General features: G+C 35.2%; 1 protein-coding gene across 1 annotated transcript in view; it reads left to right on the top strand.

Annotated features, from left to right (window-relative positions):
- The window catches only part of LOC129127965 (sodium channel protein type 5 subunit alpha-like), a 38,428-nt gene extending 24,981 nt beyond the window's left edge, over window positions 1-13,447 (top strand). Inside the window, exons 18-26 of the mRNA XM_077190497.1 lie at window positions 564-718; window positions 2,879-3,052; window positions 4,547-4,684; window positions 4,825-5,079; window positions 5,956-6,009; window positions 6,945-7,086; window positions 9,061-9,161; window positions 9,959-10,223; window positions 11,510-13,447. Coding sequence (XP_077046612.1) covers window positions 564-718; window positions 2,879-3,052; window positions 4,547-4,684; window positions 4,825-5,079; window positions 5,956-6,009; window positions 6,945-7,086; window positions 9,061-9,161; window positions 9,959-10,223; window positions 11,510-12,654 — 2,429 coding nt within the window. The 3' untranslated portion in view covers window positions 12,655-13,447. The remainder of the gene's footprint in view (window positions 1-563; window positions 719-2,878; window positions 3,053-4,546; window positions 4,685-4,824; window positions 5,080-5,955; window positions 6,010-6,944; window positions 7,087-9,060; window positions 9,162-9,958; window positions 10,224-11,509) is intronic.
- The last annotated feature ends 538 nt before the right edge of the window (window positions 13,448-13,985 follow it).

Genomic DNA, 13,985 nt, shown 5'->3' on the forward strand with positions numbered 1-13,985 from the left:
TCCAGATTATCAGGAACTGTTTGTCTGCTCATCCCAGTGTGGATATCTGCCTTTGATCACCTGAGCTTCTCCTTGGACTCTGTTGGTTTAATCCTGCTGCCTTTACAGGTTAATGAAGAGTGTTTCTGGCACAGGGCAGTGAACAGAGTCCAGATGCAATGTCTCTGCAGTGCAATATAGTTAAATAATTAGTAAAAATAATAATTTACTGACCTGCTAGTAAGGCAATATTTCTTTTCAAAATAAAAAAGGGAAAAAATGCAGAAAATAAACACATTTTTAGATAGAAGCAAAGGCTTCTTTTGTGCCCACAAACCTTTCTGCAGAAGGACACAAAAAGATGTCTGGTATTCCATGGATGTGTTGCTTTATTAAAAGAGATTATTTTGGCATAATAACCTTTTCTTTGGCTTCAGATCATTTCAATAACAGCATCTCCTCATATATAAAAGAACATATTCTTCATATAATATGTAAAACGACTTTTTTAGATGTTTTATACTTTTTAAATCTGTATCTCAACATTTTCCCTTGAACCAATATGCTGTTCTCTCTCTTTTCAGGTTGTGTTGAGTGTTTCCCATGTTGTGTAGTGGATACCACCAAGTTTCCAGGCAGAACTTGGTGGAACTTTAGAAAAACCTGCTACAGAATCGTGAACCATAGTGGGTTTGAATATTTTATGGTTTTTATGATTGTGTTGAGCAGTGCAGCACTGGTAAATTTCATTTAATTTCTCCACTTTTGAATTAGTTGTTGTCAGTAAAGGAATAGTATTGAATTGATTTCTCCTACTCTGACATTCCTTTCCCCAGGGAGAGACAAGAGTGTAATAAATATAACCTTTAGAAGTTATAGTGCTTTCCTTCACTTGGATAAGATATTTAAATAGATGGATTTAAATATATGGAATCATAGTTGTTCATTGAACATAGTTCTTCACACTTTTGTGTTAATTACAAAGCTAAACCAGAGTCTGATATTACTTGGGATAGCTTGAAAAAACTAATAGGACTTCTAAATTTGTAAAGCAGACTAATTACTCTGAAAAAATGTAGATTGAAAATCATCCAAACATTATGATCAGAAGCCAAAAGTGAAGGTGGCTGTAAATTGGCAGGTGAGGTAGTGTTTTATTGCTACCCTGATCATATCCATTTCTACTGAAGAATAAGGGAAGAATTATTTTATTTGAAAGTATATTCACTGTCTACTGAGAGTAACTTGTTCAATAAAATATTATATAATGCAGAAGGAACATAACCAAATAGTCTGAAGGTGAACTATGTGGCAGATGTCAAAATTTCCAATTATAGTCAGTTCTGTGTACATTACATTGTAGTTGTTCCATGAACTGTAAATTTGAACTGTCTGCTTTAAAAGTCTCAAAACCTCCAGGGGAACTCCCTGGTGTCTTGGTTTGAAAAGACAGGTGACTGCTAAGGAAGCCTCCTTTGAAATGGAAAATGTAAACCCACTCCCTCTGAATTATTATAATTTTGAAATTAAAAGGCTCTCAGGCAAAGACATGGGAATAGGAATAACAGTTCTTTAATAGGAAAATTAAAATAAAAATGCAGTGATACAAAACAACCCTGCCAGGGTCAGAGCAGTCCCTGTCCCCTGTGTGTCAGGGGGTGGCACAGCCCCATCCCATGGGGGCTCAGCCCTCCTGCAGTGCCAGCTGTGGCTCTGCTGGAGCAGGGATCCTGCACAAGGGGGGAGTTTTCCTCTGCAGCTCCAGGGCTGCTGCAGATGGGCCTGGGCTCCCTCTGGCCATGCAGGGCAGCAGAAGCTGCTCCTCTGGCAATGCACTGGGCAAAGGCTGCTGGGCTGGGCCAGGCTCAGATTGGATCCAGGGAGGAATGCTTGGCTCCTCCCCTGGGCGGAGCATCTCCCCATGGGATGCTGGGATTGGCTCAGCCCTGCAGGGACACTCAGTGGCCATGGACAGCAGAGATCTCCTGCAGGGAGGATTGGCTGTGGGAGAGATAAAGAAAAAACTGCCCCATGAACAGCAGAGAACTGCCCACACCTCTGACAGATGGGAATAGAATACACACCAGCCACATCTTCTAACCTAAGACACCTGGAATTCCAGTGAGGGCTCCTTTGTGTTCATGGGGAACCAAAGTGAAGTAAGGAAGGAACCTGAGTTATTTTTAATGTCCTGTTGAACAAAAAATTAGTTGGTACCCAGGTGCAAAATAACAAAACAATAACAATTTCTTGTCATCAAAGATGATTTGCAGTCTTGAGAACTTTCCCATTTCTAAGATACACTTGATCTCTTTCAGAAAGGGACATGTTAATTTTACAAAGTTTACAAGTTTATAAAGTTTACTGATATGAAATTTTCTGAATGAGTATGAATGAGCACCAGACCACCACACATGTCCATGGCTTGTAGTCAAAATAAATGAGATGGTGATCATGGGAGAATGCTCAGAAAAGCAGGGGAGATGTGGATGAAAGGAAAATTACAGACATTGCCAAAGGCTTGGTGAGAAAATAATGCAAGGTTAATGTAATCAATTCAGGCTTTTTTGTGAAGAGTTTTAGATCAACCTTTTCAAAATTATCAACTACATTGGGAAGTCAAATTTTTTTAGCCACAACTGACCCTTGTTAGACATTTTTTGAAGTGTTGAACATAAAAACTTGAAAGTATGAGATTTTTCAATTAGTGTGAAAATGAGATTGTAGTAATTTAAAAATTTACCTTTTTACTTTTAAGTATAAAAATAAGTGGTGGTTGTCGATAATTTAATATGAAATGGTTATAATAAGCCAAACTATTTATTCTTGTGCAATTAAAAAATAATCTTCCATTCATAAAATTATTGACCTGTTTTAAAACTGAATTCTGAAATTCTAGGCATTTGAAGATGTTCACCTGCAGGAAAAGAAAAAAGTGAAAATTATCCTAGATTATGCTGATATCATATTTACCTACACCTTTTTTACGGAGATGCTTCTGAAATGGGTAGCTTTTGGTCTGCACAGTTATTTCACAAATTCTTGGTGTTTGCTTGACTTCATCATTGTGTGTGTAAGTATTATACTCAGCTTGTCATACATTTTAATTTTTGATATTATCTATATAGATAACTACCTGTAAATTGTGATTATGATTTAATACAAGTCTTAAAGACAGTTTCCAAAACATAAAAAACCTTCAATCCAAAAGAGGTTTTAGGACTTGAAATGGAAATTGTCAGCAATAATCAAGAAGTTGCTGAAGGAAATTTTATTCGGTATCACCATCATTGAGGAACATGATGGTTCTAAAAACCTTTTCAATTGTAGAGAGAGAGTTCAATTAGGGATCAGAAATAAAATTAAAATAAATTGATTAAGACAATAGAAAATGTGAAGCTATTGACAGTTTGGGACTAGATGACTTTAAAAGTTCCTTCTAACCCAAACCAAATCTGGGATGCTGGCATTTAGAAAGAGAAAAAAAGAAAGAGTTCCTTCCTTGAAGGAGAAGAAATTTAGATGGCAACGACAGTTGAAAAACATGGTTGGAAAAATAATTTACCAGGGAATTAAAGATAGGGAAGTATCTTTTGCTTTGTATAGCCCTAAAGACAAATGCTGGAATTACCAAGAGTGAGGTAAGTGCAGTGTTCAATACATTTGCTCTGAATGTAGAAAATGTTAAATATTATAATCTTGCTGTATAAAAATGAAACATTTTTCTTGTCAACATCACAGTGGGACTGTTCTGAAGTTAAATATTTTAGAATAAGAATGTCTAAACTGCTAACTTGTGACATCAGAGTAGCTTTTGATAGTCAGCATTGAAAGTTGTGAAGTACTAGAAATTTCAACAGAAAGATCTAATATTATGACTATTTGTAAAGAATGCTTGAGCTGTTACAGTTTTCTAATGTAAATAGCAGTCCAAAACAGAGGATAAGCATGGAAATATCCAATGGCTGAACATTGAGGCAGCAAATTCAAATAAGAAGGAAGAGACAAATCATGAACAATGAAAAAACCTAATTATTGAAATTATTTTAATGTCTTCATTTCTCTCTTCGAAATAACAAAAATGAACCAGATCTATTTTTTTAGAAAAAAAATTGTTTCCACATCCCCATCCTCTGTTATAATAATAAATTCCTGTATACACTTTTGAGAATAACTATGTAGAAAATGAGAGTATTTTATCTGAATAAACCTTTCTGGTCTGGTAGTGTATGGCAATATCATAGTTACCAATTTGATTGTTATACTAGTATTAAACAAAATTATATCAACTGTTTTTAAAAAAGTCAAATTAGAATTAATTCCATTTTTTTCATATGTTAGAAAAGAATGAGGTAAAATTATATCTATCTATATATTATATTATAATATATTATATTATATTATAAATTATATTGTTATATATATAGCAACTTTAAATGTGTATTTTCTTCATTTGACTTAGTGGTGAAATATACTGTAACTTTCATCTCAGGACTGTCTACTAATATAGACAAAATAAAATTTTGTATGCCATTTAATGATGCCAGTTCCAATTCAATGAACACAGCTGTCCTTTGTTTCCTGGGGACGAAATTCTGTTTCTGAAAATTCCTCACCTTGTTCTTCTGGGACCAGCCTGAAATCTCTCAGGACTTTTAGAGCACTGCGGCCTCTACGAGCTTTGTCAAGATTTGAAGGGATAAAGGTAAATATATAGGGGGAGGTCTGGGTTTTCATATGGATGAGAGTTTTTAATAGATACAGAAGAAGTAAAACTCAGTAGCTTCTTGGGAAAAGTGATCTATTGAATTCAATTAATGAATTATTTTCGTTAATTTCATTCAGGTTGTTGTGAATGCACTCTTTGGAGCCATCCCCTCCATCTTCAACGTTCTGCTCGTCTGTGTTGTCTTTTGGCTCCTCTTTAACGTTCTAGGAGTCAAATGGCTTGGAAGCAGATTTTGGAAATGCACACACAAAGAAGAAAGTACTGATCACATTCATGGCAGAAATGATTGTCTTTCCTTCAATGGGACATGGACAAATAGTGCTGTAAATTTTGACAATGTTGGCATGGGTTACTTGGCCCTTCTCCAAGTGGTAAGTTCTATAAAAACATGTTCATTTTTGTTTTTCTCAAGGAATGGTTTGAGCGGCCCAACCAAGACACACCAGTGTGGTTCTGTTTATCTCACTGAAATTGGAGATTTTTTAGCTCCCAATTATTTTCCTCATCTATGAGCTGCTCACCTCCTCCTAAAGAACACTTGGGCACATGCAGCCTTATGTTAAAACCAAGAACTCTTTCACAGCTTTTCAATTTTGTTTTAAATTTCACTTCCATTTTAATTTTGATTAACAAAATAAGCCTGAAATAGTCTGCCTGTTACTGTATTTAAAGTTATTCTTGTTTTCTCTAATTCATAGTGGAGAAGAAAGAAAGCTCATGGACCAATTTATTTAGAATTCTGTGTCTTCTTTTGTTGTAAAAATCCTGAAGTGTTAGGGTGCTAATTCACTGAGCTCCCTAATACCCAACAAAGGAGAGAAAGGCTTTGTTAAAAAGTTTCCATTATCCCTGTATCTTTTCTAGATTAAGTTCTTTGCCTGGATCCTTCAGAATGTTCTATGATTGATAAAAATTGCAGGATGGAACCATCTGTTGTTTTGTTAGAAATTGTTTTTTTCCTTTTAAGTTATATTTGCTAGTTGAGCTGAAACTTTTTACAAAAATTTCAATTTAACAGTAGTTAGCATTAAAGCATTTGACATGAATCATGACTTTTCTTTTGTTTTCTTTTCAGGATAATTTTTTCTCTGCAATAAACTCCAGTGAATCATACTTCCAAACATATCTTAGAATTGATGCATACTTTTTACAGCACACTTCTTATTTTTTCCACAACTATTAACACATTTATATTAGCAATAGCTTTTCTTTTTCTTAGTTGTAACAAACAATGCATTTTCTTTCAGGCAACTTTTAAAGGTTGGATGGATATTATGTATGCAGCAGTGGATTCACGTGAGGTATATCGCTGAAATGAAATTTTAGTTTTTTCCCTTTCCTTCTTCCCTTTTCTATCTATACAGTAAATTTTTCAGCTTTGTTTGCAACATCAGGTCAAAAATACAAGTGGATACAGCTGGATGAGTTTATCCAGCTGCACAGTGAAACAATAATCCTTGGAGTACCAAATATCTGAAACTTAGGTAAAAGAAACTGGTCTCAATAGAGTGATACCACACAAAAAGAGGGCAAGATAATATATAATATTTTACAAGTCTGATTTGGAAACAGAATATGACTGTGCCTCTGAAGCAAATTCTCTTCCTTCTTAAACATGTGCAGTAGAACTGAAACAGCCTTCAGCTTTATCAGTTATTTGAGGTTTTCTTCCCTACATTTGACACCCTCACTGTTTCTTCCCCATTTGCATGTCCTGTTTCTCACTCTCATACTAGCAGTGAGTTTTAACTTTTCTATATTTAGTTGACTTTGCCTTTTTTCTTGCTCATTCCATCACAGTACTCTTGACTATAGTTAAATAGCTGCTAAATAACAATATTGTTCTTTGTATGGCTGGTTTAAATTGTTTCTTGCCTAGGATGGCATCCCAAAGGAGGGAATTCACCATTAGGTTTAATCCTGTTTTTCTAATTAGAGCATTCACAGGATCCCTTCTAATTGGAACTGTTTATTTATTACTAAAAAAAAATTGCTAGAACAGGATTTGGCTTTGTTTTTCATTATCTCTACAAACAGTAACAAGATAGAGCAAGACAGTTCTACTTATACATCTAGATAAAGGCTTAAATGTGCAGAAATAATTTATCCTTCATGATAACAAAAAAATATGCTATAATAAATTGGAAATGCTAAAGCTGAGATTATTTCATTTTTATCAATATTTTTTTCTGGTTTGTTTTTTGTTTTTGTTTTTTTTTTTTTTTAATTTTAACAGATTGGTCAACAGCCACAGTTTGAAGCACACTTAAGCATGTACGTGTTCTTTGTGGTTTTCATTATTTTTGGATCTTTCTTCATGCTGAACCTTTTCATTGGAGTGGTTATCAGCAATTTTAACCAGCAAAGGAAAAAGATAAGTACTACATGGTCTAACCCATGGTGTCCTGTAATCCCAATTTGATTAAGTGAATGCTGGCTTGACATCTAGAGGTCTAACATTGTGAAATAAGTGTTTGACTAGATAAATTTAAAATAACATTTCAAACCAAGTTTTGAAAACAGGAATCCCCTCTTCCTCAAGGTTTTTACCTGTGAATTCTATTTTCCTGCCAAGTCCTGAATTTGTTCTAAGTAGAGGACAAAGAGGAAGGAGAGAACTTCAGTGTTGCCACTGAGTAGCATTAGAAATGAGAAATCCAAAAAGTTACCTAGACTCTGCTACAGGAGAGTGGAATTATTTTCTTCTGCTTTGAAGATTTGCTTTGGGGAACAGAAAACCCCTTTTTGCTGAGAGTGAACACCTCACAAATGTGAGTAGGGTAATCAGTCATGGAAGAAGCAGTCATTGAAGGAGTAACCTCTGCTTTCCTGATAAAGAACCTTGAAAAGGTCTTGTCGATAGAATTTCTTCTAAAACTAGCTACACTTTACAAAGTCATTCATCTACAAAATAAACCTACAGATTAATTTAGTGAAGTTTTAAAAAAATTCGTCATTGGGATCCAAGCCATGACCCCAGGAGGAAGCTGAGTAGAAATTTAAAGGCTGCTTAAAGCCTATGAAGCAATGACTGCTTCCACTTTTCTCCTCCTAGTTGTTATATTCCCTGTTCTTGTTATTCAGTAAGAACCGGAAGGCAAAACCTTAGAATGGAAAATGCAGCAAAGAAAAGCAATAATCATCTCTGCCTGGAATACTTCACCTTCCTTGTGCCAAGCTTATTTATCAATTGAGTCCTGACTCATTAATGGGTTTAAAGTGTCCAAAATATCGGGGGAAATTGGGTCAATTAATCCACTTGGAAGTCTTACAACAAATAAGCATCTTGCTCATTGAAAAAATACCAGAAAAGCAGACCCCAACAGGAGGTTTACAATTTCAAGGTTCCCATTGGAAGACAGAATTTGTACTGGAATAATTTATTGTTTCCATAGGCTGATTTATGCACCAAGTGTCAAAGCATCACTGCCTTTGGTAGAGAGAAATAGAAATAAAATCCACAGGAAATTCTTCTGTTCTCTGAATTTGGACAGAGAAAAGATGTGTAGGGATTGAGGAACAGCAGTCCAACTTCACTGTAAGAATATCCTTTTATAACAAAGTCCCAGTTACAATAATCCAAATAGATAAAAAGGTTAAGTAGTTGATTAGCTTGAACATTTGCTAGAAGTTTATGTGAATGTAACACTTTTTTTCTTAGCACATGCTGTAACTGACTTTTTTATTTTTTTATTTTTCTCTTTCATTTCTTTTCTGCTTCTTTGGGCTTTTCCGTGAGATTCCATGTAGAGAAGTTAAGCAGAGTTTTCAGAGGTTTAGCTGGAGTGATTCCAATTGCAGGTGCCCTGCTGAACATTGTTTTGTGTTTGTTGTACAAAGTGCTGATCGCTCAATGCTTTTATGATGAGTGATTTCTGATTACTGGGTTCCAAGTGGTTGCTCAGTAATACAGGTGGTGTGGATGATAATAAGAAATTCATTGCCAGGAACTCCCCACAGAACTTGGTCCCAAAATTCTTATTCATCATACTCTATTTACTTGCTAGTCCAGCAATCTACTTCTGCTTCTGCCTTTCCCAAAAATATAAAATATTCTTCTTCTTAATTAATCTTACATAATTTTTAAAATAGGAACTAGATTTGCAAAACTTTGAAAAGTCTCTCACACTTGAGGGAACTGACTTGTGATCACTGCCTGGACTTGACTTTCATGATCAACTCAGATCAGATCAAAGATCAAGGGGAAAAGGAGAGATGGTGAAGACACATTTGGTCTCTGTGCTCTCTTAGGTCCCACTCATGACAACTGTAACTTACTGTCTTTAACATAAATTTGTCAGTATTAATTTGACTTCATCTGAAAAACAATTTTTTTTTTTGTCTTTACTTAGGTGGGAAAGATCTGTTTTTGACTGAGGAACAGAAAAAGTACTATAGTGCCCTAAAAAAACTTGGATCCAAGAAACCCCAAAAACCCATCCCAAGACCAGCGGTGAGGCCACCTTAAGAAGAATATGACAGAGGATATAAAGAGGATGATATTTAAACTCAGTAGCCAGGAATTGGGAAATAAACCTTCCATTAGAGCCCCTCATCTTCCTCAGTCAATATAGTATTTAGATTTTACTCTCTTTTATTTAAAAATTCTATCCAACACAGTCATCTTTGAGGGTATTAATTAAGTGAATTTACAACCTATTTATCACCTACTCAAATGTACAAACTTTTAAAACCAGTTCTTATTAAATATTTGATATTCATAACATGATCTTGGTTATTTAATTTGCATGATGTTGCTTCTGTAACTAGATTGGATTATTGCAGGTTAGAATGAATAGAGAGCAGCACATGCCCCATGGCTGTTATTTGCTTTTAAATAATCTTATGCTTTATTTCTTACATTTTCTTAAATTGAATTCCAGGCCTGTCTTTGCACAGTAACTACTCAGAGTTTTTCCTGCTTATGACATTTTAATTAGAATTGCTTATCCTAAAATATCTGCTTCAATAAGTATTTCTATTAAAGGAGCAATCACAATGTACTCTGAATGTTTTCCTGCTACATATTTTTTCCTAAGCCAATGTGTTTGCACAATGCCTGACAAAACTGAAAATGTGGTGAGTTTTCTTTGAGGGTCTAAAGAAATCACCAAAAAATGCTTCTAGCAGCTTGTTGTTAATTTATATTATCTTAAATTCCTTTTCTAAGCACAAATTACTGATTAACATTTGAATGCAGGCTGGGTCTCAGAACTGGCATTTAGTAGTTCTCCTTCTCTCTCTCCACAGAATGCATTCCTAGGATTGCTGTTTGACATCGTAAATCACAAAGCTTTTGATGTCACCATTGTGATTTTCATCTGTCTCAATATGATCGTTATGATGGCAGAAAACAACGACAAAGGCACCAAGGAAGTTCTTAATAAAATCAACTATTTTTTTGTGGCTGTATTCACTGCAGAATGTGTCTTAAAAATACTGGCCTTAAGGCACTACTACTTTGGAAGTGGCTGGAACGTGTTTGATTTCAGTGTTGTGATCCTTTCAATAGTGAGTAAGTATCAACCACTAGGTCAGGTAAAGTATCTTACTATTAAGCAAATTCTACTTTGAAGTAACCACCTACATATGTTTGATAAACAAATTCCAGATCCATTGTACTATTTCAAACTATCTGCTAAGTGATTCCTTCTAAAAGGATGCATTTTTGTTTTCCCTTATATTTTTGCAGTGTACTAAAAGGTAAATGGAGTTTTTGAATTTTTTTAAGTATGATTTTTATTAAGGCATTAACAGAATATTAGTTTAATTCAGTAACATCTTTTTAAAGTTATCATACTTAAACTGTTGTCTAACGGTTTTATGCTTTCAATTTACACGTTGTCACAGGAAAAGAAAATTCAGATTAAAAATACATTTGCATCAAAAATGGGGTTTAATTTAATTTTCCAGGACTTCCCTTTAAGAAGGCAGAGTCCAGTTGCAGATTTGGAAAGGTTAGGAAAATTTGGCTGCTCAACACCATACTAAACCTGGGCCAATATTTGTGACTGAAAAAATTATTAAAACTGGCTTGTATTTTTTTGACTATTTAAATAAGACTAGAGGCTGATCATTGACTCTGCAAAGGGTCATATACAGCTCTAGTTTCTTGTAGAATTTATTTTGTCCTTCCTACTCAGGCCTAGGTCATATCATATAATAAAGGATGGGAAAGAAACTGCTCTGAGTTCTCTGCTTCTTGCCTAAGCATGGTAGCCTTTTGCCATCCTGTATAACCCAGAAAAATTATGACTTCTTAGGTCTTCTGTTTGTAATCATTTGCATTGCTACTGTGTCATAGAATGAGGTGTTATGGAGGATAAACACTGAGAGACAATTTTCCTTTTATTTCTTCTTGCTCTTCTCTGATCTCATCTGAGTGCCAAGCATTAGTCAAAGTCTCACATTTAGGCTTTGGCCTAAAGAAGAAGCAGCACTCAGACAGTGGCTCAGAGACAGTCCCAGAACTTCCAGCACAAGACCTGAATGGATTTTAAAGGATTTTTTTAGGTACTTGAGCAATGAATGCATAAATTCATTCCCCAAATTAGAGAAACTGGGAAGAGCACAGCTTCCAAACTATGCAGAAATCTTGATGCCTCTTTTATATTGAAAGCTATTACAATTTTTCTTTTTTTACCTAAGCTTTTATCTGAGCAGTTTCAGAATTGATTATATTGAGACCAGTGTAATGTGATCAGTGTTACTGCCAACACCTAAAGCACAGAATATAACAAAACAGACATTAATTTGACTAACTTGACCTGGCAACATTTTGTTTTCCTTCTCCTTTCAAAGGTCTTGGAGTTTCTGAAGTGTTCCGCTCTTTCTTCTCCCCAACGGTTTTGAGAACTCTTCGTTTGGCACGGGTCGGCCGAATCCTCAGAATAGTTCGCCAAGCCAGAGGGATTCGAACTCTTCTTTTTGCACTGCTGATGTCCCTTCCTGCCCTAGTCAACATTGGCCTTTTGCTTTTCCTGATTATGTTCATTTATGCCATCGTGGGCATGGCAAACTTTGCCTGTCTCCCTCAGGATGGTGGGATTGATGACATTTTCAACTTCCAAACATTTTGTGGCAGCATTCTCTGCCTCTTCCAAATTACCACATCAGCTGGCTGGGATAGTCTTCTGGCCCCTGTGCTAAAGGAATCTGATAAATGTGCTCTCCAATTAAATGTAAAAGGAACAGAGAAAAATAATTGTGTAAATAAGGGCTTTGGTATTTTATATTTTGTAAGCTATGTCATTATATCGTTCCTCATTGTTGTAAATATGTACATAGCTGTCATTTTAGAGAACTTCAATGTTGCCACTGAGGAGAGCACAGATCCTCTTTGTGAGGATGACTTTGATATGTTTTATGAGACGTGGGCAAAGTTTGACCCTCTGGCAACACAGTTTATAGATTATTCTGTTCTCTCAGACTTTGCAGATGCTCTGGCAGACCCCTTGCGCATCCCAAAGCCCAACAAAATCCAGCTCATAGCCATGGACATCCCCATAGTTAGTGGAGATAAGATCCACTGCTTGGATATCCTGCTGGCTTTCACTAAAAGGGTCTTGGGAGAAGCTGGAGATACAGAGGGTCTTGAATTAGACATGGAAGAAAAGATTACAGCTGGAAATCCATCTAAAAGTTCTTACAGCCCAATTTCTTCTACCCTTAAAAGAAAACAAGAGGAAGTGTCAGCTCTTGTTATTCAAAAGGCCTTCAGGAGGTATTTGAGACAACGTTCTCTTGAAAATACATCCTTGTACCATTGTAAACATAACAGTGCTGTCTTTGGACGAGAAATACAGGACAAGCAAAGTCTTCTTGAATCACTGCTTAATGAAAACCATGGTAGGAAGGCAGATAAATTACGTCCTGCTTCTTCCATATCCCTCCCTTTATTTTATGATGGCTTTGCTGAGACAGACAGCAATAAGCTTGACACATGAGGTCACCCCTGGCTGCAGCATTTCCAGTTAAACCAATGTCACTTATTTTCAGATGGAGATCATATTTTGATCCCACAAATACTCTAAATTTAGAATAATACTGGCAGCCTTCAAGTATTGTAATTGTTCAGATTTGCAAAATGCTCCTTAAAACACTTAAGATTTGAACAACTATGTCATAAATATTAGAGGAAAATCTCTAACCATGGAATTTTTTTCCTCAGCTACTGGAGTTGGTGAGTTAATTTTTTCAGCTGTCATTTTTATATGAGTTCGTGTGTTTACAGAAGAAGTCTGTAAAAGATCAGTTGTAAGCACTTATTTATAAATTCACAAGGATATAGGATAAGGTATATGTCTTTAGGGAGAACCAATTTTTCAAAACAGGCTTTATTGTAGCAAAATTAAGTAATAACTGCACTTCTGTAGAAGACTCACTCAAGACACTTGAGTATAATCAGCCTCTAATTTTGATGTTTTTGGGACAATCCTCCTCCTATTATCTTTGAATGGATTTATGTCTAAGAATGTTTGAGGTGTCTTTACACAACCACCTAGAGGGATTTAACAGATCATCCTCAGTTGCCTGTGCCTGAAAGTTGTATCTAATTTGTTCTTTGTATCTTTCAGTGTATGAAAATTGTTGTAATCATAATTAAAATCAAAGAATATTGTTTCCAGAATGGAATAATTGTAAATAAAATTCCATCATTATACTTTATCCCTAGAAAGCACTACTTACTAATCTTAAAAGAAGTTCCTGGTGTATCTTGTGAGGTAGCATTTATTAAATTTAGAGACAGCATTTATTTCATTGATTCTGAAAAAATATATATGAACAATGTGTAATAATATTTTACTGATTTTTTTTATTTTGCAGTTTGGAATATGACTGGTTTAAATTCTTCAATAAAGACTTCAGATGCTTAATATGTTTTTGTCTATTTTTTAAGAAGTATCTTCAATTTCATTTATTACAAGACAATCTATTATTGTAATAGAATTTCCCCGAAGCAGATACCTATTAGCACAAGAAAACTGAAAATATTTTGCTATTCACAGGGAGTCAGAAAAGATTTTGCATTTTTCAGGCCAAGAATATAAAGAACAATAAGGTAACGAACTTTAATTGTCATTTACCTTTTTAAATACTATTAAAATAGGACAGATTTAGTCAAGACTAAGCTATTTTCGGGACAAATAAAGGCACAGGCAAGCTTAGAGTTAAGGAGCTCAGACACAGTATAGTCTGAACTAGATTTATAATGGTCAAACATTGGAACAGCCACCCCAGGGAAATGGTGGAGTCCCTGTCCCTGGAAGAGTTCAAA

The sequence above is a fragment of the Agelaius phoeniceus genome, chromosome 1 (genome assembly GCF_051311805.1).
Source record: "Agelaius phoeniceus isolate bAgePho1 chromosome 1, bAgePho1.hap1, whole genome shotgun sequence".
Taxonomy (NCBI): domain Eukaryota; kingdom Metazoa; phylum Chordata; class Aves; order Passeriformes; family Icteridae; genus Agelaius; species Agelaius phoeniceus.